The sequence below is a fragment of the Microcaecilia unicolor genome, chromosome 12 (assembly GCF_901765095.1).
Source record: "Microcaecilia unicolor chromosome 12, aMicUni1.1, whole genome shotgun sequence".
Taxonomy (NCBI): domain Eukaryota; kingdom Metazoa; phylum Chordata; class Amphibia; order Gymnophiona; family Siphonopidae; genus Microcaecilia; species Microcaecilia unicolor.
In genome coordinates, this window is record NC_044042.1 from 102174539 (window position 1) to 102201791 (window position 27253).

At 46.2% G+C, this 27253-nt stretch overlaps 1 protein-coding gene across 1 annotated transcript in view; it reads left to right on the forward strand.

Annotated features, from left to right (window-relative positions):
• Positions 1-27253, forward strand: part of LOC115481407 (vasoactive intestinal polypeptide receptor 1-like) — a 141053-nt gene that overhangs the window by 78020 nt on the left and 35780 nt on the right. Inside the window, exons 5-7 of the mRNA XM_030220494.1 lie at positions 10169-10272; positions 22192-22289; positions 26737-26869. Coding sequence (XP_030076354.1) covers positions 10169-10272; positions 22192-22289; positions 26737-26869 — 335 coding nt within the window. The remainder of the gene's footprint in view (positions 1-10168; positions 10273-22191; positions 22290-26736; positions 26870-27253) is intronic.

The window sequence follows — 27253 nt, forward strand, 5'->3', positions numbered from 1 at the left end:
AGTTGCTTTAATTGCATCTAATTCTTGCATTACTTTATAGAGCTCTTGTTTTAAAGTAGATAGCTGAAGACAGATAGGACAAGCTTTAAGTTTCCAGATGATTTGCCTTGAAACTAAAGCAGCACAATTATTGCAGAGAATAAAAGTCATCCTGATTGGTTGAAATGGGTATGAACAGGTGTACTATGTTGGAGTATCAGCCTGCAAGACTGCCTGTGTATGACTGAGGAGTAAAGTTAATGAGGTTTGGTTTGTCTATAAATGTGTGGAAAACCCTGGGGTGGGTGGGATTATAAGTCCCAAAGTGTCAGCTAAGTGCTGCTATCAAGGGAATTCTCTAGCTTAATGGACCCAAATGGTAGTGTCTGATCAAGGACCTTACAGTTTATTAAACTTTTAAAACTACCCTAGATATTAATAACTTTCCTTTTAAATAAATCTAGATATTGCCAATAATTCTAGCAGTTTCAGCTATGTAAAAATGCCCCTCCCCTTTATCAGAGCTTGGCAGGAATAGAAAGAAAGCAAGAAAGACAGAAAGAGAGGTTTCCCAGTGCTAATTAAATTGATTAAGCAACAAGCCTTAAAAATTTAGGACAAAATATCAGGTAGTTTCTCACCTAAGCCAGTCAATTTGAGAAGTAAGGGATTTAGGGGTCAGAATAAACCTGTCCTTTTTGCAGGAGCTTAGTTCAGTAGTCCCAGCACCTGGAAGTTAGAAGTGACCTAAATTCTCGCTAAAAAATGCCTATTTTTTTTTTATTATCGGCCGAGCGCGCCCATCTCTCCTCGGCCAATAACCACGCCCCAGTCCTGCCTTCACCACGCCTCTGACACGCCCCTGTCAACTTTATTCGTTCTCGCGAAGGAGTGCAGTTGAAGACACCCAAAATCGGCTTTCGATTATACCGATTTGGGCACCCATGCGAGAAAGACGCCCATCTCCCGATTTGGGTCGAAATATGGGCGTCTTTCACTTTCGATTATGAGGCGGATAAGGTCCCAGTACGTTTGATATCTTGGAACGTATTGGGTATTTCATCACCGATCAAATGAACCAAGATATTAACCCAGTTGAAACACCACAAAGCCTCTATTGCTTGTCTCCAGGAGACAAAGTTGAATGATCGAGAGCACGAGAAGCTAAAACAACAATGGGTAGGGGAATGCTTCTACTCCTCAGGAGTAAAAAAAAAAGTGGAGTAGCGATATTGATTAAGAAGGGTATTCTCTGTAAACCCCAGCTGATATATAAAGATCAGGAAGGTAGAGTGGTGTTAGTACACCTGACTTTACATGGTCAAAAATTGTATTTGTGCGCTGTATATGGCCCAAACATTTATTCCCCTGCATTTTTTCAAACGTTAATATCACTAGGTCTGCAATACTCTGACGCACCCTGGGTGTGGACGGGGGACTTTAATCAGACGATGGACCCAGAGGTGGATAGATCCACCAGAAAACAGCGGGGCGAGAGAAGGGGAGAGAGGGGGCTATCCACTTTGTGTCAGTCCCTAGACTTGGTAGATCCTTGGCGGCTACTTCATCCCTCCACAGTAGATTATACCCATCAGTCCAGAGTCCATCAGTCCTGGTCAAGGCTAGACTATATATTGGTACACCAATCCCTATTTTTCAGAGTTACCCAAGCAGAGATTGGTCCTTTAGAAATCACAGATCATTCACTGATCTGGGCAGAGCTGACATTCACTGCCCCGGGAGAGTCGGGATACTCTTGAAGGTACCCTTCTTACTTACATAGAGACCACAAATTTAAAGAAGATATACAAGCCCAATGGGAGCAGTATGTAGCAAACAATCTAGACTCCTATGACTCCCCCGTAATCTTCTGGGAAGCATCTAAAGCAGTAATGCGGGGGGCTATAATAGCATACATGAGCACTAGGGCAAAGAGGCTTTCAGCAGGAATAATTCGGCTAGAGTGTAATTTATGCTTGGCAAAGGCAGGTTACCTACGGAATCCCTCCCAGGAGTCTCGCGATCTCTGGGCTTCCACGAGGGTGGCCTTGAACTCGTTAATTCATGAACAAACCCAAAAACGATTAGCAGTGAGAGGCCTTCACTATCACAAATATGGGAATAAACCAGGAAAGCTTCTAGCCCAGATGGCGAGATCACGTAGTCAACGGAAATTGATCGCATCAATAACTCCACCTAGCGGGACTAGACTCCATAACTCGGAAGGGATTGCCAAAGTGTTCCACTTTATTCTTCCAAACTATATTCGGGAGAGGGAGACTTTACTGACATGGCAGTAGAGGATTACATGGTCGATGCGGGTTTGCCCTGCCTTCCTCAAGCCACTCAGGGAAGGCTCTCGAGCCCATTACAGGCACAGGAAATTCAGAGAGTGCTTAAGTCTCTCCCGTTGGGTTCTGCGCCAGGCCCGGATGGGTTTTCGGCAGAATATTATAAGGCCCTACTGATACAGTTCAGTGGCCCACTCATTGAATATTTTGAGGCGGTGATAGAGAGGGGGTTTTTGTCTCCAGGAGAAAATGAGGCACTGATCACTTTAATCCCAAAACCGGGTAAACCCAGTGATAGGGTGGAATCGTACCGCCCCATTTCCCTCATTAACGTGGATTTAAAAATACTAGCCCGGGTCCTAGCAGACCATCTAGCACCTTGCATGAGCACGCTGATCGGAGGTCATCAAGTGGGGTTTATGAGAGTCAGGAATTCAGTCCTCAATGTACGAAAGGTACTTTTGGCAACTGGACAATCGGACCCAGCAGCGGCTGGCAGATGTCCCTTGCCGGGGGGATAATATTTTTGATTGATGAGAAAGTCGAGCAGTTGGTCGAACAGCTTCACCAGTGGGAAACCGCCCTTGACAACCTCTCCCACCGGGCGCCTTCAGCACCTACCTCTTCAGGTAGGCGATTTTTCAGGGGAAAGAAGACTGCTTCTTACGCTTACACCTAGCGTAGGTACAATCCTCATTCCCGACAGCCTTCCCAGGCTCAGCCCCAGCGCGCTCGTTCGCATCAACAGCGTGCGACCAAGCAGGCCCCTGCGTCTCCCCAGCAAAAGCAGGGGACTGGCTTTTGACTGGATCCAAGGGAGCATAGCCGCCATACAAGTGCCCGTGCCAGACGATCTACCGGTCGGGGGGAGGTTGAAATTTTTTCACCAAAGGTGGCCTCTTATAACCTCCGACCAGTGGGTTCTCCAAATAGTGTGGTGCAGGTACGCCCTCAATTTGACCTCCGCTCCGCCAAATTGCCTGCCGGGAGCTCAGTCCTTCAGCTCCCACCACAGGCAGGTACTTGCAGAGGAACTCTCCGCCCTTCTCAGCGCCAATGCGGTCAAGCCCGTACTACCAAGGCAAGAAGGGCTGGGATTCTATTCCTGGTACTTCCTTGTGGAAAAGAAAACAGGGGGGATGCGTCCCATCCTAGACCTGAGAGGCCTGAACAAATATCTGGTCCGAGAAAAGTTCAGGATGCTTTCCTTGGGCACCCTTCTCCCCATGTTTCAGAAAGACGATTGGCTATGCTCCCTGGATTTAAAGGATGCTTATACCCACATCCCGATACTGCCAGCTCACAGACAGTATCTGCGATTCCGTCTGGGGACACAGCATTTCCAGTATTGTGTGCTGCCCTTTGGGCTCACCTCCGCGCCACGGGTGTTCACGAAGTGCCTAGTGGTGGTTGCGGCATCGCTACGCAAGCTGGGGGTGCATGTATTCCCTTATCTCGACGATTGGCTGGTGAAGAGCACCTCGGAGGCAGGAGCTCTACAGTCCATGCAGAGGACTATTCAACTTCTGGAGCTACTGGGGTTTGTGATAAACCACCCGAAGTCCCATCTCTGCCCAGTCCAGTCACTCAAATTTATTGGAGCCCTGCTGAATTCCCAGACGGCTCATGCCTATTATTATTATTAGCATTTGTATAGTGCTACCAGACGCATGCAGCGCTGAACACCTGATACAAAGAGACAGTCCCTGCTCAAAAGAGCTTACAATCTAAATAATACAGTTACAGGTGAGGGAAGTAATGGGTGAGCAGGAAGGCAGGGACAAGGAAGGCAGGGACAAGGGGAGCCTATCTCCCCGAGGCGAGGGCGCAGACACTTCTATCCCTCGCCTCCTGGGCCAGAGCGTCCCAGCAGATCACAGCTCGGCAGATGTTGAGACTCCGGGGCCATATGGCCTCTACAGTCCATGTGACTCCCATAGCACGTCTTCACATGAGACCAGCTCAGTGGACCCTAGCTTCCCAGTGGTACCAGGCTACGGGGATTCTAGAAGATGCAATCTGACTGCCCGCCAGCTTTTGCACTTCACTCTGCTGGTGGACGATTCGCTCCAATTTGATCTTGGGACACCCATTCCAAATTCCTCAGCCGCAAAGAAGTGGGTGACGGTAAGTGCTCCCCCCCCTAAAATGGTCGCACAGTAAGTGGTTCACTGACTACGGATGCATCTCTCCTAGGGTGATTTGGGCGATCCTGGGAGAAGGACGCCCATCTCCCGAATTGTGTTGAAAGATGGGCGCCCTTCTCTTTCGAAAATAAGCCTGCAAGTCACAGTGAGTCAGCCAAGTGCTGTATCAAAAAAAAAAGTTCTCTAGGTGTGACCAGTCTGATACAGTCTGATCAAACAATTTGTTGATTCAACACTCAATTTCTACTAGAATTTAACTTTCCTTTAGTAAATCTAAATATTCCCAATAATTATAACAGTTTCATCAATGTAAAATGTAAATGTATAACCAGTTGGGAGACTATTTTGTTTATTTTGCCTAGGACTGGCAGAACCTGTCTACAAAGTTAGAATGCTACAGGACAAGAAGCGGTATCCTCTCTACTGTCAGAGCTAGGCAGGAAAGGAAAGAGGTTTTTTTTTTGTTTTTGTCTTTTTGGGAGGGGGGCAGGGTTAGAAGACAGAGAAGTGCACCACAATACAGATTCACAGGACAAATTAATTAAGCAATAAATTCAAGAATAGATATATCAGGTAGCTAAACCTATAGCCAATAAGTTGAGAAATTAGAATAAAATAATCAGAAAGGAGGAGTGGCCTAGAGGTTAGGGTGGTGGACTTTGGTCCTGAGGAACTGAGTTTGATTCCCACTTCAGGCACAGGCAGCTCCTTAACCCTCCATTGCCCCATGTAAGCCGCATTGAGCCTGCCATGAGTGGGAAAGCGCAGGGTACAAATGTAACAAAGATAAAATAGATACTATTGGAGATTCTACATGGAATGTTGCTACTATTGGAGATTCTACGTGGAATATTGCTACTGTTGGAGATTCTACGTGGAATGTTGCTACTATTGGAGATTCTACATGGAATATTGCTACTATTGGAGATTCTACATGGAATCTTGTTATTCCACTAGCAACATTCCATGTAGAAGGCTTTGCAGGCTTCTGTTTCTGTGAGTCTGACGTCCTGCACGTATGTGCAGGACGTCAGACTCACAGAAGCAGAAGCCTGCGCGGCCACATTGGTGATCTGCAAGGGCCGACTTCTACATGGAACGTTGCTAGTGGAATAGCAACATTCCATGTAGAATCTCAAATAGTAGCAACAATGGAGGAGTGGCCTAGTGGTTAGGGTGGTGGACTTTTGTCCTGGGGAACTGAGGAACGGAATTCGATTCCCACTTCAGGCACAGGCAGCTCCTTGTGACTCTGGGCAAGTCACTTAACCCTCCATTGCCCCATGTAAGCCGCATTGAGCCTGCCATGAGTGGGAAAGCGCAGGGTACAAATGTAACAAAAATAAATAAAAAATTATTGTTAGTAATGTGTAATTTATCTTTAAAATCAAGCATGGTACAGGAAGACTGGAGGGTGGCCAATGTAACACCGATTTTTAAAAAAGGTTCCAGAGGTGATCCAGGAAATGATAGACTGGTAAGCCTGACGTCGGTGCTGGGCAAAATTACATAGCAAATTCTATCAATAGAAATCAAACAAAATAAAACATGGAAAAGAAAATAAGATGATACCTTTTTTATTGGACATAACTTAATACATTTCTTGATTAGCTTTCGAAGGTTGCCCTTCTTCGTCAGATCGGAAATAAAATAGCAAATTCAAAAGCATGGATTAATGAGATAAAGCCAACATGGATTTAGGGAAGGGAAATGGAAGAGTCATGGGATAGGAGGTGTAGTGTTGTCAGGGGCGTGCCAACGCGGTAAGCGAGGTAAGCGTGGCAGGGGGCGCCGTCCTCTGGGGGGGCGCCCCGCCGCGCCATGCTTGCCTCGCCCTCCCGCTCCCATGTCCCAACTGCCCGCCCTCTTCTTCCCCCAACAAAATCTCTTTTAAATTTACCTCCGTCCGGCTGGCAGGGCAGCGAACGGCGCAGCGTCAGTGAAGGAGGCGGCGCTCCTGACGTCTCTACTAGTCTTCCCTTCGCTCAATGTCCCGCCTTCTTCTGACGTCATTTCCTTCTCTTTTTTTTGTTGGGGGGAGAAGAGGGCGGGCAGTTGGGACATGGGAGCGGGAGGGCGGGGGAGAGAGGACAGCGATCATCTTCATGGGGGGGGGGGGGCGTGCTCCAACCGCTTGTCTGCGGGGGGGGCGGCACCCGATCCCCTGCAGGGGGGGGGGCGGCACCCGATCCCTTGCCGGGGGGCACCACAGACCCTTGGCACGGCCCTGAGTGTTCTATTGTGTATTAAAAACTGGTGAAAAGAAAACAGAGCAAGGTTAAATGGTCAGTTTTCTTAATAGAGAAGGGTAGATAGTGAGGTTCCCCAGGGGTCTGTGCTAGGACCACTGCTTTTTAACATATTTATAATTGATCTAGAGATGGGAGTAACTAGTGAGGTAACTAAATTTGCATAAGACACAAAGTTATTCAAAGTTGTTAAATCGCAAGAGGATTGTGAAAAATTACAAAAGGACCTTACGAAATTGTGAGACTGTGTCCAAATGGCAGATGACGTTTAATGTGAGCAAGTGCAAAGTGATGCATGTGGGAAAGAGGAACCCAAACTATAGCTACCTGTTGCAAGGTTCAGGGCCGCCGAGAGACTGGGCTAAGCCCGAGACAAGGCCGCCCCCGGCCCCCCCGCCCCCCGAGGTCATCATCGCCGCCCCCTCTCCACCCGCCCCCCTCCATCCACCACCAGGCCGGGCCCCCTGAATTCAAATCATAGCGCCTCACCTCAACCTCGCTCCGTGTGAAAGAAGCGCAGCAGCGGCAGTCTGCAGATCACCTCCCTTCAGGCCTTCCCTCCCTGTGTCCCGCCCTCGTCTGACGTAACTTGCGCAAGGGCGGGACACAGGGAGGGAAGGCCCGAAGGGAGGTGATCTGCAGACTGTCGCTGCTGCACTTCTTTCACACAGAGCGAGGTCGAGGTGAGGCACTATGATTTGAATTCAGGGGGGTCCGGCCCGGTGGTGGAGGGAGACGACTGCGGTGCTGGCAGTGGTGTACCTAGGGTAGTTGACACCCGGGGCTGATCATTTTTTAACACCCCCCTCCAAAATCCAGTACTAGGCATACCGAGAATACAAAACACTGAGGACCTATAGAGCAATTCTACCATACCATAAGCAGTAATTTCTACGAATCACAAGAGGAAACGGAAAGCATCTTAAACACTACAGTGAGCACTAGAACATCAATTCACCTATTGTAAAACGAAACCAGACAGAATAGTACAGATCGTCGATCCTGCACAGTCAATGCCAACCGAAAGCCATGTCTTTTTCACAAACACAGATACACCCTAATCCACTATAGAATAAGTAATCATAAACTTTCTATTTAGACAAAAATTAAACTGAACCCCCAAGATGCCAGACTCTGCATACAATGCAACACCACAGAAACAGAAAATGTCCCCTAGTACTGTGCAAAATATAAAGACAGCAGATGTAAATTTGAAGAAAACTAACAAATACCAATCACCACTTTACAAATTAACAAATAGAAATAAAACAAATATAGAAAATAAAATAATACCATTTTATTGGACTAATACATTTAGCTTTCAGAGGCCAAAACCTTCTTCCTCAGGTCAATACAGTATAGTGTGTTACAGTGTCCTATCCTGACCTGAGGAAGGGGGTTTTGTTCTCCGAAAGTTAGTCAAAATGTATTAAAATTAGTCTAATAAAAAGATTATCTTATTTACATGTTCTATTATAAACATTTATTAACACAGCTACAATACTATATCCTAAAGCAAAAAAATAAAAATATATATTTTATTTACAGTTTGTTGTCTCTGGTTTCTGCTTTCCTCATCTTCTTTTCAGCCTTCCTTCCATCCAACATCTGTCTTTGTTCTCTCTCTGCCATCCAGTGTCTGCCCTCTCTGCTTTCCCCTCCATCCAGTGTCTGCCCTCTCTCTACCTTCCATCCAAATCTGCCCTCTATCTCTGCCCCTTCCATCCACCATCTGCCCGTCTGCCCTTTCTCTCTGCCCCTTCAACCCACCATTTGCCCTCCCTCTCCCATCCATCCAGGGTCTGCCCTCCCTCTTGCTCCCCCTTCCATCCAGGATCTGTCCCCTCTCTGCCCCTAGCTCTAGCCCCAGCCCACATCTCCCACCTGCCCCCCCTTTCAGCCCCCAGTTTCATCCCCACTATCCCACCAGTCCCCAGTTTCAACCCCAGCCCTTTTCTTTCACCAGCCTCGAGCTTCAGCCCCAGCCACTTCTCCCTGTCCCCTTTTAAGCCTCCAGTCCCCACAGTTTCAGCCCCTGCCCCAGTACTAGCCCCCTTATCCCACCTACCTAGGGCTTTTCAGCTTGGAGAAGAGAAGGCTGAGGGGAGACATGATAGAGGTATATAAAATAATGAGTGGAGTGGAACAGGTGGATGTGAAGCGTCTGTTCACGCTTTCCAAAAATACTAGGACTAGGGGGCATGCGACGAAACTACAGTGTAGTAAATTTAAAACAGGATAGGGATCTAGGTGTCATCGTTGATGGTAAGTTGAAACCCTCTGCTCAATTTGCGGCCTTGGCTAAGAAAGCAAATAGAATGTTAGGTATTATTAGGAAAGGAATGGAAAGCAAAAATGAGGATGTTATAATACCTTTGCATCACTCCATGGTGCGACTGCACCTTGAATATTGTGTACAATTCTGGTCATCGCATCTCAAGAAAGATATAGTGGAATTAGAAAAGGTACAGAGAAGGGCAACAAAAATGATAAGGGATATGGAACGACTTCCCTATGAGGAAAGGCTAAAGTGGCTAAGGCTGTTCAGCTTGGAGAAAACACGGCCGAGGAGAGGTCTATAAAATAATGAGAGGGGTGGAACGGGTACACGTGAATCGCTTGTTTACTCTTTCCAAAAATACTAGGACTAGGGAGAACGCAATGAAGCTACAAAGTAGAAAATTTAAAAGAAACCGGAGAAAATATTTCTTCACTGAACGTGTAATTAAACTCTGGAATTCTTTGCCAGAGAATTTAGTAAAAGCAGTTAGCTTAGAGGGGTTTAAATAAAGTTTGGATAGCTTAGTAACAGAAAAGTCCATTAGCCATTATTAAAATGGACTTGGGAAAATCCACTGCTTATTTCTAAGATAAGCAGTATAAAATGTATTGTACTCTTTTGGGATCTTGCCGGGTACTTGTGACCACTGTTGGAAATAGGATGCTGGGCTTGGTGGACCTTCAGTCTGTCCCAGTATGGCAATACTTATGACCTCTAATAACTCCTCTCTGGGAGTCCATAAAGTGACAGATAAAAAATGGTGAGTTTAGATCTATCCTGGAACCTGAAATTCTTTTCAGCTTTGAGATTAGAGAAGTCTGTACAAGTCTGCTGCTTGGAAGAAGGTCTATCTGGCCAATGTGATGGATTGGGAATTGTTCCTCGTGGCTTAATGAGCTGCCTGACATCATCACCCAGTGTGTGCTCAGGTTTTGCACATGCCTGAAAACTGAGCTTATGCTGAGTACCAGTGTCAGGCAGCAGGGGAGAAAGTTCAGAATGCTTCTGGGGAGTTCTTCAGCTGGCACTGCTTCAGGATCCCCACCTGCTCAGGAAGGGTGTGCTGAGCTCAAAGTGTGTGTGCCCTAGCCCACTCGGGCCCACTCATGGCTTTTGACACTGTTTCAGACCCAACCCACACATTACATGATCAATTGGGGAGCTCAAATTTTCCTTGCTATGGTATAAGGTCCTGTGTAAATGTTCTTTGTTCTGTTGCAGTTTTGATACAGAGGAACTGCACGGAAAATGGCTGGACGGCTCACTCTCCTCCATACTACACAGCTTGTGAACTTAGCAGCAGTGGCATTGACATGGAAGAGAAGGCAAGCAATAATGGATCTCTCTCCCCCCTCTCTATCTCCCAACCGCTATCCTACATCTCCTCTCTCTTCCTCCCACCCCTCTGCCAATCAGTATTTCCTTTCAATCTCTCTCTCTCCCTTTGCCATCCAGCATCTCCTCTCTCTCAATCTCTCTCTCCTGCCTCTCTGCCATCCAGTGTCTCCTATCTCTCTCTGTTTCTCTCCCTCCCCTCACTATCCTATAACTCCTCTCTCTTTGACTCTCTCCACTCCCTCTTACCATCCTGTATCTCATCTCTCCCCCCCCCCAACCAATCAGCATCTCCATTGTCTCTCTTGCTCCCCTGCCATTCAGCATCACCTCTCTGTCTCTCTCCCCCTACCATTCAACATCTCTCCTCTTTCCACTACCATCCAGCATGTCTTCTCTGTCTCTTTCTCTCTCCCACTACCATCCAGCATTAGCCTCTGACTCTCTCACTCTCTCCCTGCCACCCACCATCTCTTCTCTCTTTCCTTTCACCCTTGCCATCCATCATCACCCCTCTGTCTCTCTCTTTCTCTCCCTCTCATCCACCTTTCCAGGTATGCTGTGGCAAGATAAACCCAAACAAAAAAGATGCATGGAGCCAGTGCTGTGGACATGCTCCTGCTAGCTCTGCTAGTCTCACTCCTCTGATGTAGACTTCCTGTTTCAGAAGGGCAGGACCAGCAGAGCTAGCAGTAGCATACATAGAGCAATGAGCCCAAGGAGGTTTAATAAGACAGGAGATGGCATGACATCAAAAGGTTGAAGCTGTATCCCCCCACTCCCCGGTGCAGCTGCCATATTGGTGTACCCAAAACAAGCCCCTAAAAAACTCCCCAAAGCCCCCAAAGAAAGAATGCAAAACCAAGGAGCTTTAATAAAACAATATAAACCTCAGAAGTTTGCTATTGTTTTCAATAGCGCCTGCAAATGTTTTGGGTCACTCAATATGGCGGCAAGGTCCACCTACTGGCTTCAATCCATATAATGAGCCAGATAGTCTCATGCTGTCTCCTGTCTTATTAAATGTCCTTGAATGAGCCCATGCTTCTTTTCTGTTTTTTGCTGCATCAGACCTGGGGAAGCAGCGAACCTTGTGAAGGTGGCAGTGAACAAGTGGGAGGAAAGGAAGGAAAGTTTGCAGTTGAGGCTGGGGAGGCTACCAGCCTACTCCAGCATAGTATACTAGCATTGCAAAATTTACCACTGGAAAGTTAGCACATTAACTATAAAGGGAAAGTAAACTACCCCCCCCCCCCCCCCCCCCTTGTCCTTGAAGTGTGGTATTCGGGATATCTATAATGAATATCCATGAGGGTGTACCTTGCATATATCGGCAACTCCTTGTATATGGAAATTCTGGACAATGCAAGAGAAAAATGTTGATTTCTCTCTCCCTGACGTTCAGGAACAGGCCTGCTAACAACTGAAATCATTAGTATGCCGAGTGTGTCTGTGTGTCCCCAAGCAGGCAGAATGTTTACTGAGCTAGACGTGCATGAGATGCACTCGGTGCCCTGGAAACTCTCCAACCACTTTGGCTGTTACTACATTTGAGTTGTATTTAAGCTGAGGATCTTATGGATTTTATGTTCTACTAGCAGCGACGTTTGGGTTCACTTTAATAGGTTTTGGATGTTTTTTTTTCATGGTAATAGGGCAAAGGCAAGAAAACAATTCAGCTGGGACAGTCAGCAATGTTTTGGAACGCTGGTCAGAATGGCTGAATTAAATCCAGATGGAAGTAATTGGTGCTGAATATCCGTACATATTCCATCCAATATCCAGATGGCTAACTGGGCAGCCTTTTGCCGCCTAAATGTAACACCCCCCTACCTGGGTGCTTCGGGTCTGGGGTCTGAGTGGTCTGGAGCCTCCCAGGCAGTCTCCGTCAGACTCTTTGCTGGCTCCACCTGGGGAAAGAAGGGTTAGTGGGTGGGATGATTCTCTTCGACCCCAGGAAACTCAGTCTCAGGTTCAAATCCTCTGTGGGAAGCAAAGCTGGCAGTTAACCATAAGCTGTCTCGGGGGCAACCACACACTGTTTAGTGCAAAATGACCACTCCACAGTCAGCAAAAGAAAAGAAAACTAAACCAAGACCCGAATCAAGGGTGAACACACACTTTTATCATCTCTTAACTCCGTCTCCCCTGAAGTAGGCACTTTTCCTCTGCATTTTGTTTCATAAACACTTCTGTGGGCTGGGCTTCCTCCCACCCAAATGACCTCCCAGTCACTCCCCTCAATGACTATCTACAGGGCTTACTCTTCGTTGGTGATTGCATAACCTTAGCCAAATAATTATCCAACTAGTGGACTGACTACTAAGCAGATAATGGTCAGGATTGCTCTCGCTCTGTCAGGCGCCAGAAAATTCAGAGCTAAGCACTATTTCTATGAACGCCGTTCACCTCAACTAGCATAGCTGTACTGACCAGCCCTGGAGTGAGCTGTAAGTCCTAGTCCAAGTGGACCAAAGACAGCTAACAAACCCCTGTGTTCTTCACCTTGACCAGCTGTCATTCCCCAAAGGTTGAGCCCTCAGGGTTCAGACAGCCAGCAGGACTAGTCCACAGCCAGGAAATGTCAGTGTCTGGAGCCAGACACAGCAGATAGTGTGATCAGAAGACAACTCAGGTCCAGACATGCAGCAGGCAGCATGGTCAGAAGTCAGCTCAGGTCAAGGCAGGCAGTAGACAGCGTGGTCAAAGCAGTCAGACAAACGAAAGTGCACTCGCAGAAGCAGCCAAAAGCTGTTGCCAAAGCGCCAAAGAAACCACGGAGCTGACAGAAGAAGGAGCAGGTAGCTGACATCACGATGGGCCAACACCATCAAAAATGTGGGTGCAGAGCCCTTTCCCAATATCACAGACACACACATGAGGAAAGAAACCTGCGCCATGACGCCCCCCCCCCCGCCACAGCATGCTGCGTACAGCAAAGGACCCCACGCCTCCATCCCACCAGTCACTGGTGCTGCCTGCCGGACACCCCCCGAAGCGCCCAACGCACCCCCCCCAGGTATGAGGGCACGAGAATAGCATTTAGCGCAGATCCCCCACCTAACCTTTGCGCACCAGACTTATGCCTGCTGAAGCCTGGTCGACATGCCTGCACTCAAGTTGGGTGGGTAAGCAGCATTCTGAAACTTTTTGGAATGTCCCCAACATGCCCATGGCCACACTCCCTTTCCAGATAAGTGTCATGGGAGTATGGCATCATGCACAAATTTTAATGAGTGCTAATTAACATTGATAATTAGTTGTGCACACCCAATTATTGATGGTTCAGAGCTCATTATCCAATTTATTTGAACACACATCTCAGAAGCACGCTCAAAGTCTGGTACTCAACTTGGGGAGCCATGTGTAGAATCCGGGGAATAGTGCCTGGAGAGTCTGCAATGAAAATCTGGGGATGGCCCCATTCTATGCTACCCAGCCAGGTAGATTTTCTTATATATTTGGGACTTATGCAGCTGAAAATCAGGCCCCGTTGAATGGTTAAATATAGTCATCTAGTTTCACTGAAGAGCCTCAAAAATGGGCGCTCTGGGAGGTGTGATTGGGTCTGGGCATGGGGAGACAGCAGACCATCTTTGCAATTTTAGAGTTTAAGATGTTTTGAGGAACTTGGGCTGTAACTAGCTTGTTGCAACATGCGATAAGGGGCATAATGTAATCCTATGAGCACAGGACAGGCCGAGGCAAACACATGCAGAAAGGCTGCAGATCCCAGAAGCTACCGTTCAACATGTCCTACTGCACCTTCATAAGAGGCATGAAAGCATGGAGTGACTGCACAAAGAGCAAGAAAAGAAAGGAAGGAAGGAGGTACAAGTTAATAGCAACATTAATTCCCTATTTAACACACACAAAAATAACAATCTCAAAAAAATATTTCCACCCAATATTCAGCCCATGGCACTCAGCATTTTAACCCACTGACCGTTGTGGGCTGAATTTAACCTGAATATTCAAAGCCGGAACCATATCTGGAGCAGCCTTGCTATTATCTTAGATCTGAAAACTCTCTTAGTACTACTACTATTTAACATTTCTAAAGCGCTACTAGGGTTACGCAGTGCTGTACAATTTAACATAGAAGGACAGTCCCTGCACAAAGAGCTTACAATCTAAAGGACACGTGAACAGTCAGTCTGATAGGGGCAGTCAAATTGGGGCAGTCTGGATTTCCTGAAAAAGTTAGGTGCCGAACGCAGCATTGAAGAGGTGGGCTTTAAGCAAAGACTTGAAGATGGGTAAGGAGGGGGCTTGGCGTAAGGGCTCAGGAAGTTTATTCCAAGCATAGGGTGAGGCGAGGCAGAATGGGCGGAGCCTGGAGTTGGCGGTGGTGGAGAAGGGTACTGAGAGGAGGGATTTGTCCTGTGAGCGGAAGTTTCGGGCGGGAACGTAAGGGGAGATGAGGGTAGAGAGGTAATGAGGGGCTGCAGACTGAGTGCATTTGTAGGTAAGAAGGAGAAGTTTGAACTGTATGCGGTATCTGATTGGAAGCCAGTGAAGTGACCTGAGGAGAGGGGTGATGTTGTTGTTGTTACATTTTTACCCCGCGCTTTCCCACTCATGGCAGGCTCAATGCGGCTTACATGGGGCAATGGAGGGTTAAGTGACTTGCCCAGAGTCACAAGGAGCTGCCTGTGCCGGGAATTGAACTCGGTTCCTTAGGACCAAAGTCCACCACCCTAACCACTAGTATATTGGTTCAGGCGGAATATAAGACGTGCAGCAGAGTTCTGAACGGATTGAAGGGGGGATAGATGGTTAAGTGGGAGGCCAGTGAGGAGTAGGTTGCAGTAGTCAAGGCGAGAGGTAATGAGAGCGTGGATGAGAGTTCAGGTGGTGTGCTCAGAGAGCAAATTCTTAGCAAATTCAAATCACTGCTCAAAGCCTATTTTCTCTATATGGACTGAATAAATGACTTTACAGCCCCTATTCGTTTTTATCTTTTGGCATGGACCTGCAATGAATAATGAATAAGAGAATTGTGAAGTCTCTCTTATGTTTCTCCTTCATTTCTTCTTTTGTATACAATTGCATCTTCTCCGATCCCATCCTGTGTGTGAATCCTGTATTTTAACTGTAGATTGGTCAGTCACCTCCCCTCTCTCATTTATTGTAACTTGCAAACGCTCAGCTTAGTTGTCTTCACTAATTTTTAATTTGGGGCCACACTGGATCCCAACGCGCTTCTCCAAATATCTTCCCATGCAAGGCCTCAACACTGCTGGTATCCCTCAAGGAAATGGGCATTTCCAAAAGTATTCTCTTCGTCTACTTATTTTTTAGGATTTATTTACTGCCTTTTTGAAGGAATTCACTCAGGGCCTCTTTTACAAAGCTGCGGTGCTGATTCTCAGTAGCCCATTCAATCCCTACGGGCTTCTTCTCATTTGCCGCATGGGAATCACTAGCGTGGTTTTGTAAAAGAAGCCATCAAGGCGGTGTACAGTAAGAATAAATCAAACATAAGCAATAGACAAAGCAGTAAAAATAGTCTGCCTATAACTAAGTGGAGTACAAGATAACATACATAAAATACAAATAAAACAGCAAACATAAAATAAGTCCCACCCTCACATACACCATCCAATACATCAAAACATCATCAACATTTTCAGAAATGTCTTGTCCTTCAAGCATGCGGCCCTATCTGCCATCCACTTCCCCCTTTCTATCATGAGCTTGGGTAATAAGGGCGAGAATAACGGAAAGTAATGCCAGAATGATGATGAGGGGCTGCTCCAGAGGTCTCCAGAAGTTGCCACTGGCCCCTGAACACTTGCTTAGCTTCTTCTTCTTACTTTTATGCAATTTCAAAATACATGATATTAGAAAAATCATGACATCAGAATCACATCCAACATAACATAATAAATCCAAATCAGAATATTAGGAAAAATAGGATATAATGTTATTCGGCCAGAATTCTAGGGAGAGAAACTGAAGCAAAAAACAGGAATTAACTAAAAAGGACATAATTCAGAAGGAAACCAAAGAGGCAGATAAGGCTGAGCCAGAGATAAATACTCAAGAACTTATATTCTCAATCACTGAGGTGCCCTGGAGTCCTTTTCAGACCAGTGAGAAACAGTTACCCTTTCCATGCCCAACTGGACTTCCAATTGACTTGGATTTACAATCACTTGTTTCCGGAGAACTTTCTGGTGAAGTTTCTTTGAAGAATATTTGGACTTGCTGCTGCTGCACGGATTTGTAGGGACTCCTAACTTTTCTCCTGAAATGTGTCAATTTGAAGGAACATGAATCTGATTTAATTAAAATAAATTATACCCTTTAATAAATTAGAAATACAGGTTACTACCATTCATAGTGTAGGTGTTGTGATACCCCCCTTCTCACTCAGGGTGACCTGGTTCTCAATATGCAAATTAGATGCAGATTAGTGTGCTACCCCCTTCTTACTCAGGGTGACCTGGTTCTCCATATGCAAATTAGATGCAGATTAGACAGTTCTCAACAACAGCCAACAGGCTGTTCATCAGGCAGTTCTTTATTCCAGCCCCTTGGGCACACTTCTTCCAGCTTAAATACTTTCACAGGTCTTCCCACTGAGCCTCCCCCACACAGACACCTGGGCTCAGTACTAACATCAATACTTTGGGGACTTCTTACCCAGGATTTTCAGCCTGCTTTTCTCAGTACTTGGGACACACAGTCCACCCTCCTTTGAACACACAGTTCCAACACTAATGCTTTAAGGACTTGTTACCCCAGGATTTTCAGCCTGCTTTTCTCCTTTGGACACACAGTCCACCACAAGTCCATAGAGTTCAGCCAATACCTTCCATGGGATCCTCATTCTCCAGCTGCCAGCTCTCTTCTCTTCCTTTTCAAAACTCAGGTAGGTATAAGGTGGTTAATTAGCTTCTCCACCCCTCCAGGCTCTTCCCCCCAATTCCAGGCAGGACCCAGCCCATAACCTCCTACACCTGTTTCCAGCCCAGAACTCCCCCCCCCCCCCCCCCCCCCCCCCCCCCGGTCCTAGCAACCTCCACCTATGCATTCCTCTACTGGCTCCCTCTAGTGACTCACCCGGACATTTTCCCCCATTTCTATGGGAACAGCGCCATCTAGTGGCCTACCCAGGATAGGACAGCCTCTTACTTATCACAGTGTGGCTCATATTAAAGATAGAAAGAATGAATATGCAGAGGGGGCGTTCCAAGATGGCGGCACGCAGGTGAGCGAGCTCTGAACTCTTCTGGGATCGATGCGCTGCAAAACGAATTCCTCTGAATTATGCCACATACTAAACAGAAGGGCAAGGTCCGGAATGCAACCTCGACACCCCGGACCTCATCCCCACGTCAGCTGTTGATCGATCAGTTCACCTCGCAAACCTCTCTCCCAAACGCTGTGAGTGAGCCCGCTGTCCACCAGATAGGGGAAACTCTGGAAGACTTGGGCCTTGAAGTCATGCTTTCTCCTCCGGCGCTTGAACCTCCGCCCCACCCAGAAGGACGCCAACTCCAGAGAGGTTCTACCGGGACCGAAGAGGTTGCCATTATTGAGCCCTATATCGAGGCTGCTGGAATGGCTAAGCCAGATGGTTTGCAAGGGCCTGTGGGCCTAAGCATGGATTGGAAGCAATTAGATTCTGCTCCTGGGACGGTATCATTGGAGAACATATGGGTTGTTCTCCAACAACTGGCTGTGAGTGTGGAAAAATCTACTAAAGAACTTTCATCGTTAGTAAGTACAATGAACACTTTTTCTGACTCTCTGACTGGTATAAAAACAGAGTTTACTACTCAAATAACAAAGACTAATCAAGATGTAAAAAAGTTACAAGATCTTTCCTCAGAACTGATAAAAGACAAAATTATAATATCTAGAAAAATTGACCAAATCGAAAATTACAATCAAAGATTAAACCTGCGAATACTAAAATTTCCAAGAGAGATAGGGATATCAGCTCTGGATGCCTTCAAAAAATATCTAATTGAAATATTCTTCAGAATCTTTGCCTCCAATTAATAAAATATATTATATAAGAAATAAAAGTTTTCCTGAAGGTGTGTCTACAACTGGTAAACCTATAAATGAGGTGGGAAGAACAACTTTAAATCTATCCGAATTGCTGGAAGTGACATTATCAGAACATTCAGAAAGAATGACTTTAATGGTGCAGTTCGTATTTTTACAAGATGTTGAAGCTATAAAAAGATTGTATTTTCGGAAAATGAATGATTTATTCTATGGTAAAACAATATGTATATTTCAGGACGTTACAAAACAAACACGAGATTAGAAAAAAGTTTTTGAGTATGAGAAAAGAGACCCAGGAACTTGGAGCCTCTTTCTTTTTGAACTATCCAAGTAAATGTGTAGTGAAATATGAAGGGTTAAAATATATATTCTTCCAGCCGGAACAGTTAAAAGTGTTCATTGATTCAAGGAAGGTATAAATGTCCACGCTCTAGCAATTGGTTCAAACTGAATATTATTGGATAGATATTGCGTGCGAAGCCTGTTCTTTGGTTATTTTTTCTTGATGTACTCCCCATATGCTTTAGTAATGCCCCCCTCTTCTTTGTGATATAAAAAAGACATTAATGTTTCTTATATAATGTATCTAAGGGATGATGTAAACCCATTGAAATTTTCTGTCTGATTTTCTGAAACAAGATTTCTTGTATATGTTATGTTATTGGAAACTAATACAAAAAAAGATAGAATGAGTCTACATAGACATATAGAACCTTTGGAGAATTCATTAAAAGCTAAGAATCTTCAGATACTTAATTTTCTTAAAACGCATCTTCTCTCACCATTGATTTTGTTGCAGAATTATTTCTGTGAAATATTGCAAACTACTAATGTGGAAAATATTGTGATTTCAAAGTTGTATTATTTAACCCCAGTGTGTGTGTGTGTGTGGGTGCACAGACAGAGCCTGCTTTGGTACAGAAAGATCCTACTATTTCTAATTTAACTGAGTTAAATTAGAAGCGGTGCAAAGAAAAGCTACGAGGATGGTATGGGATTTGCGTTACAAGATGTATGAGGAGAGACTTGCGGACCTGAACATGTGTACTCTGGAGGAAAGGAGGAACAGGGGTGATATGATACAGACGTTCAAATATTTGAAAAGTATTAATCCGCAAACGAACCTTTTCCGGAGGTGCGAAGGCAGTAGAACGAGAGGGCATGAAATGAGATTGAAGGGGGACAGACTCAAGAAGAATGTCAGGAAGTATTTTTTCACGGAGAGAGTAGTGGATGCTTGGAATGCCCTCCCGCGGGAGGTGGTGGAGATGAAAACAGTAACGGAATTCAAACATGCGTGGGATAAACATAAAGGAATCCTGTGCAGAAGGAAGGGATCCTCAGGAGCTTAGCCTAGAATGGGTGGCAGAGCTGGTGGTTGGGAGGCGGGACTAGTGCTGGGCAGACTTATACGGTCTGTGCCGGGGCTGGTGGTTGGGCGGCGGGGATACTGCTGGGCAGACTTATACGGTCTGTGCCAGAGCCGGTGGTGGGAGGCAGGGAAAGTGCTGGGCAGACTTATACGGTCTGTGCCAGAGCTGGTGGTGGGAGGCGGGACTAGTAGTTGGGAGGCGAGGATAGTGCTGGGCAGACTTATACAGTCTGTACCCTGAAGAGGACAGTACAAATAAAAAAGTAGCACATATGAATTTATCTTCTTGGGCAGACTGGATGGACCGTGCAGGTCTTTTTCTGCCGTCATCTACTATGTTACTATGAGTTCTCAGAATCGTCTCATGATGATATCTCTACTACAGCGCCTCCGGTGGTCACTTTCTTGAATGATTCCGATATGATGGTTCTCAAGGCTTATTTTTCTAAGGAGGATGTTCCTTATTGTGGCTATAAGTTGATGAATTTTCCAGATGTATCGAAATGAACACAACAGAGAAGGAAAGAATTCTTACAGTTAAAATCTAGGGGTTTGGCTGTGGAAGCTTCCTTTTTCCTGTGTAGCCCATGTAGATGCTAAATTTCTTACCAAACTACCAATTATATATTTTTGGAACCTGTTCGGTTAGAGGCATTTTTGCCAGATAAACAGGTACTTCATCATAGATTGTGATACAAGTTATTATTATAGGTGTGGTAATATCTCTCTACTACTTGTTAATAGCATTAGGACTTTAGTGTTAGGAAATATTCCTTTGTAATGTGGTCTATTTTGACTGATCTGTTTTAGTTTGGAAGATTTTTATATATTGTCTTATTTCTTGATTACTTCTGTTGTAAAATTGATAATTACAAATAAAGAATAAAGAAATAAATAAATCAAAGTGGGATTTGAACCAGTGGGCTCTCCTCCAATAAATTGAGCAGACCAGGATAAAAAAGCAAACACAATATTTATTAATGGTTGGGAGGCGGGGATAGTGCTGGGCAGACTTATACGGTCTATGCCAGAGCCGGTGGTGGGAGGAGGGGCTAGTGGTTGGGAGGCGGGGATAGTGCTGGACAGACTTATACGGTCTGTGCCAGAGCCAGTGGTGGAAGGCGGGGATAGTGCTGGACAGACTTATACAGTCTGTGCCAGAGCAGGTGGTTGGGAGGCGGGGATAGTGCTGGGCAGAGTTATACGGTCTGTGCCCTGAAGAGCACAGGTACAAATCAAAGTAGGGTATACACAAAAAGCAGCAAATATGAGTTATCTTGTTGGGCAGACTGGATGGACCGTGCAGGTCTTTTTCTGCCATCATCATCTACTATATTAAAACCGAATGCCCAACATGGCCACGTTTCACCTCCCAGAGGCTGCATCGGGGCTGAATTTTCCACTATCAGGGTCCCTAAAGGCAGATAAGGGTAAAATCTACAGCAGCAAAGTCACAGTAATACTGCAACACTCAAAGGTTTTCCTGCTGTAGATTTTACCGTTATCAGCTATCAGGTGTAGGTGCCTTTAGGCAGTGGCGAACCAAAGGGGGGGGGGGGGGGCGGTCCGCCCCGGGTGCATGCCGCTGGGGGGGTGCCGCGTGCCATCAGCTTTGTTCGTTTCCATGCTTCCTCTGCCCCGGAACAGGAAGTAACCTGTTCCGGGGCAGAGGGAGCATGGAAACGAACGAGGCTGACCGGTGCGCAGCACCCCCCAGCGGCGTGCACCCGGGGGGGGGGGGGTGTCCTTTCGCGGGGGGGGGGGGGGGGGGTCGCTGCACCAGTGGGGCAGGGCGCATCGGCGATCCGCCCCAGGTGTCAGCCCCACTAGGAACGCCACTGCCTTTAGGGACCCTGATGTAGCCGCTGGGAGACGAAATGTGACTACTTCAGGCATTTGGTTTTCATAGATATTATGTTTGCTTTTTTATCCTGGTCTGCCCTGTTTTTTAGAGGACTGTTTGGGTACAGTGGCTGCCACTCTGCTCTGAAAGGATGTCTGTGTGGCAATTTTAAAAAAAGATGCTGCCAGACAGACTTCCATGTCCCTGTTTCTTTTTGCCATTCTGGTTTGTAAAATGGCTGTTCTTGCTGGACTTCCTCAGCACACGGACGCCTATTTCACACATTTTCAAACAGGAAATCCTAATATATTTCCTGTTGGAAAATACATGTGAAATGGTCATCCCTTGTGGATGTTATGAGCTGGACATCTCTATTTTGACTTGGATGTCCTTTTGAAAATGCCCTTCAATGTATATTACTATGTAAATACTTTTGAATATCAAGTCACTATATTATTTATTTCTCTAAGGCAACCAAACTACAGGGCAAAACCTGAAGCTATTTTTTCCTGCCATCTGATTTCCCCATCATGTGATACTCCAAGGAGGAGGCAGCCATTTCTCCGGCTGCATGCAAATGACCAGTGTAGCACACAGTGCAAGCTCGACTGTGTTGTCTTGATGCCACTGACATATCGAAGTCTTCACCCTCTCTCTTTTCTACAGAAGGGTTATTTTGCAACGGTGAAAGTTCTCTACACCTGTGGATATGCAGCATCTCTTGCAGCCCTCATCATCGCCATCAGCATCTTCTCGCTGTTCAGGTAGGTCTATACCGAAGATTAGACTCACAGGCCAGGTTCTCTATAGATGTTAGGAATAAGGGGTTCAAATTCAGTGACTTAACCCCGTTAAATTGTCCTGTCTGGCCCAAATGTTAATATTTAGTGGCACTTCACCAGACAGCATTGCTGAATATTAGCTCTGACCACCAGAGTACTCTCAGGTTAGGTCCAAGGGCTGGGTTGAGTGGACCCAGAAATTATCCAGACACTGCCAGTATTCAATGTTGGTACCTGGATAATTGACAAGGGGCCCTTTTACTAAGCTGCGTATTAACATCAATTTGGAGTTACCGCCTGGCTACTGCATGGCCCAGGCGGTAATTTCATTTTTTACGCACGCCAGAAAATAATTGTTATTTTCCTGCGCACGGCGGAAACCGGGCGGTAATTGTCATTCTACACATGTAGACGATTACCGTGCGAGACCTTACTGCTAAGTCAATGGGTGGTGGTAAGGTCTCAGGCCAAAAATGGACGTGCGCCAATTTTTATTTTGCCACATGTCCATTTTCAGCAAAAATTTTATATTTCAATATTTTTATTGATGATTCTTCAAACCAAACACATTTGCAAATGACATAACATAAAAACAGGCACTTATAACAGTGTGCTCTATGTAGTCTCAACTAGACCTTCATCATCGCATTTTCTCCCTCTTTTATCTCCCTCCTCTTCCCCCCCCCCCCCTCTATTCCAAGCTTTGTTTAAATCTTGTTATTGACAGATAATCATGTGAAGCATACACTCAAAAATTTGCAACATCACTACCATACTATACAACAACCATCTGCATAAGGTCTAGTATCCGACAGTTTAATTATTTAAACCCTGCCCTAAACAGCCCATCTCTGCTCCCCTCCTCTCCTTTTACCCCCCTTGACCCCCTTTCCCCTCCCTTTTCCCTTCCCTACCCTTCCCTGAAATAGAGGCAAAAAGGCATAACACATCCCAACAAAGTAGTCCAAAAGCATTTAACCATTGAGGAGACTGCTCCTAGCTGCTGGCTGCAACGTGTCCCAAAACCAACTCCACACCGCTTGCAGGTGCCTGCCTTCTGTTGTTTCAAGATCTTTAATCCCCCGTCTCTCCAGCTTTAACCGCTCAATCATTTGTATCCTCCACTGCGCCAGAGTTGGACTAGTAGACTCTCTCCAATTCAGTAGCAGTACTCTCTTCCCCTGCAACATAGATCTCCGCAGAAAGTCCTTCAGGCCCGGTACTCGAAGTCCCCCGTATTTAAACTCCTCAAATAAAAGCAAAGGCTGCAAGGGCACCGTGCTGTTCCAATACTTCCGAATCGCATCTAGAATCTCTGTCCAAAAGTTCATTACTTGCGGGCAAGACCAAAACATATGGCCTAAAGTTGCTGGATCTTTGCCACATTTTGGACATGCCCCAGATGCTCTGAATCGCGCCTTGAATGCTCGATTGGGCGCCACATACAGTCTTAATGCGAATTGGTATTGCGATTCCCAGTCATAGTAACATAGTAAATGACGGCAGAAAAAGACCTGCATGGTCCATCCAGTCTGCCCAACAAGACAAACTCATATGTGCTACTTTTTGTGTATACCCTACTTTGATTTGTACCTGTCCTCTTCAGGACACAGACCGTATAAGTCTGCCCAGCACTATCCTCGCCTCCCACCATCGGCTGGCTCTGCCACCCAATCTCGGCTAAGCTCCTTAGGATCCATTCCTTCTGAACAGGATTCCTTTATGTTTATCCCACGCGTGTTTGAATTCTGTTACCGTTTTCATTTCCACCACCTCCCGCGGGAGGGCATTCCAAGCATCCACTACTCTCTCCGTGAAAAAATACTTCCTGACATGGGAGAATGTGGCCCTCTTCAGTATGCTCCTGAGAAAGCCAGTGAACAAACTCTCTGAGACTTCCACTGCTAAGTCCGCCGTCCACTTCTTCGCATAGCTGGCATAGTCTATGTCTTCTGTCGTGTCCAACAGGTTGCGATGAAAAAATCTCAGCGGCACTGTGTTCTGAGATCCCAGAGTAAGGGCCGAGTTCAGTATTTCTTGAACATCCTCACAAAGATTCACCCATCCGAGTGAGGAAGCATAGTGACGCACTTGGTAATATGCAAAGGAGTCCAAAGCTGGCAATTTAAATTCCTGCTGCAGTTCTGAAAAACTTTTTTATTTTCCTTTCCTTATCCAGCAGCTTGATACATGAAGTGAATCCCACGTGCTTGCCAAGCAAGAAGGGTCTTAGAGGAAGTGCCCGCTGGAAAGTCTGGATTATTTTTCAATGGTAAGAATGGTGTGGCAGCTGGGGAAAAGTTATGTCGCCTGCACAGCCACCGCCAAGCAGCCCTTGCTGAACTAATAAACGGGTTTTTTCGAATCTCCAGCTGCAGCTTTCTACTTGTTGTGTGCACCAGCCATCCCAGATACTCCTTGGGGGCTAACAAAGTTTCTATCGCAGTTGGTGTGACGTCTTGAGTGCCAGTTAACCAGTCTCGTATATGCCTCAGTGCACATGACACTACCAAATATCTGATGTTCAATAATACCATTCCCCCGTGAGCCTTAGGTTTTTGTAACACTGTCATGGGAAGTCTGGGGTGCCGGTCCCTCCACAAAAAGCCCTGCACCAGCCGGTGTAACAGCCGCTCCTCTCTTCTCCGCAAGTATAGCGGCAGCATTTGAAATAAATAAAGCCACTTTGGAGCTATCATCATATTGAAGAGTGCTATACGGCCGGTGAGTGAAATGGGATGGGCGCCCCAGAGTTGTAGCAATCGGCGAGTCTCCGCCAATAGCGGAAGCACGTTCATTTTGTATAGCATGGACAAGTCTGTCGGGACCAAGACCCCCAGGTACTTAATCTTGCCTGCTGCCCATTCCAGTGGGAACCGATCTCCCCAGCTACTCCGCACCTCCCCTCCTAATGGCAGTCCTTGTGACTTTGCAAGATTAAGCTTGAATCCCGACACTTTCCCATAGCCTTCCAGTACATCCAGTAAGCACTGCAGTGTTGAGTGGGCCGAGTCTAACAATAGTAAAAGATCATCTACCTAAGTATTTTGGTAACTACCCCCTGGATTCCGGGGCGCTCCGCCACTTGTATCTCACACAAAAGAGGCTCCAGAGAGAGCACAAACAGCAGGGGGGACAGGTGGATGTGAAGCGTCTGTTCATGCTTTCCAAAAATACTAGGACTAGGGGGCATGCGATGAAACTACAGTGTAGTAAATTTAAAACAAATCGGAGAAAATATTTCTTCACCCAACACATATTTAAACTCTGGAATTCATTGCCGGAGAATGTGGTGACGGCGGTTAGCTTAGCAGAGTTTAAAAAGGGCTAGATGGTTTCCTAAAGGACAAGTCCATGGACCACTACTGAATGGACTTGGGAAAAATCCACAATTCCAGGAATAACATGTCTAGAGTGTTTGTACGTTTGGGAAGCTTGCCAGGTGCCCTTGGCCTGGATTGGCCGCTGTTGTGGATAGGATGCTAGGCTCGATGGACCCTTGGTCTTTACCCAGTGTGGCATTACTTATGTACTTATGTAAACTAAGGGGTTGATCTTCAAAGTGATTTAAACAGGCAGAAGAAGCTCCGGCCTAGTTAAAGGGGTCTTAGTGCGTGTTATCTGCAGCACACAGGAATAAGATGGATCCTGTGGCAGATAACACGCTTCAATCTTTAGTAAAAGACCCCCTAAGTTGCTTGTGCAAAGTTATCTGCTAACATTCAGTGACACTGAATCGGATATCAGTGCTAACCACGAAACTTGAAGCAGGTGATTATGTGGACAGTTCAGGGGCGGCAGGCGATACTTATACAATTAAGTGTCGATATTCTCGTAACCTCTTCACCCAGCAACACAGCATGACCAATGATCGTACTGGACAATATACAATCTTCATTCCTTTCGACCCTTTACAACTACCTCATTCAATCACTATATAACGTTGTATTTGTTATCAACCGACGTGGCGAACACCTCTCCGGTACTATGTAAGCCACATTGAGCCTGCAAATAGGTGGGAAAATGTGGGATACAAATGTAACAAATAAATAAGTTAACTGGGCAAATGGGACCACATAGAACACAGTCCTGTCTTTGTCCGGGTTAATTTTTGTGGTTAAGTGCTGATTATTGCACTTAACCAGAAAAGTGACAGCGGCCGCACAGACCTGGATAATCAATGCCGGTCCCCAAACACCACCCGGCATTGAATATCAAGGAATAATGCCAGCAGCAGCCAAAAAAAACCCCCACCAACCACTGCCAGCTGAATATTTGTCCCCTTTGTAAATGTGGAAGATACAGAAATCTCTGTCGAAAAACACAGTTGGTACAGCTTAAAAACAACAAAAATACCAAGTACGGAGCTCTATAAATGGGCATTTTCCAGTCTCACTTCTGATATTTGTTTTGCTGAAATTTTTTTCAGGAAGTTGTATTGCACCAGAAACTTTATCCACATCCATCTCTTTGCATCATTCGTGTTCCGGGGAGCTGCCGTCTTTAGCAAAGATGCTGTGTTGTTTGCTGATGAGGACGTGGACCACTGTACGATGTCAACTGTAAGACACCAGCAGACTTGAGCGGGGTAGAAGGCACCAGAGCAAAACACACACACACACCCCTTGCTCTTCCTTCTCAGTCCTTGGCTGCCCCCAAAAGGTCAGGTTTTCAGGGTATGCCATAATGCATAATGGATCCTCAGGAGCTTAACCGAGATTGGATAGCAGAGCCGGTAGTGGGAGGCGGGGCTGGAGGTTGGGAGGTGGGGATAGTGCTGGGCAGACTTATACGGTCTGTGCCAGAGCCAGTGGTGGGAGGCGGGACTGGAGGTTGGGAGGCAGGGATAGTGCTGGGCAGACTTATACGGTTTGTGCCAGAGCTGGTGGTGGGAGGCGGGGATAGTGCTGGGCAAACTTATACGGTCTGTGCCAGAGCCAGTGGTT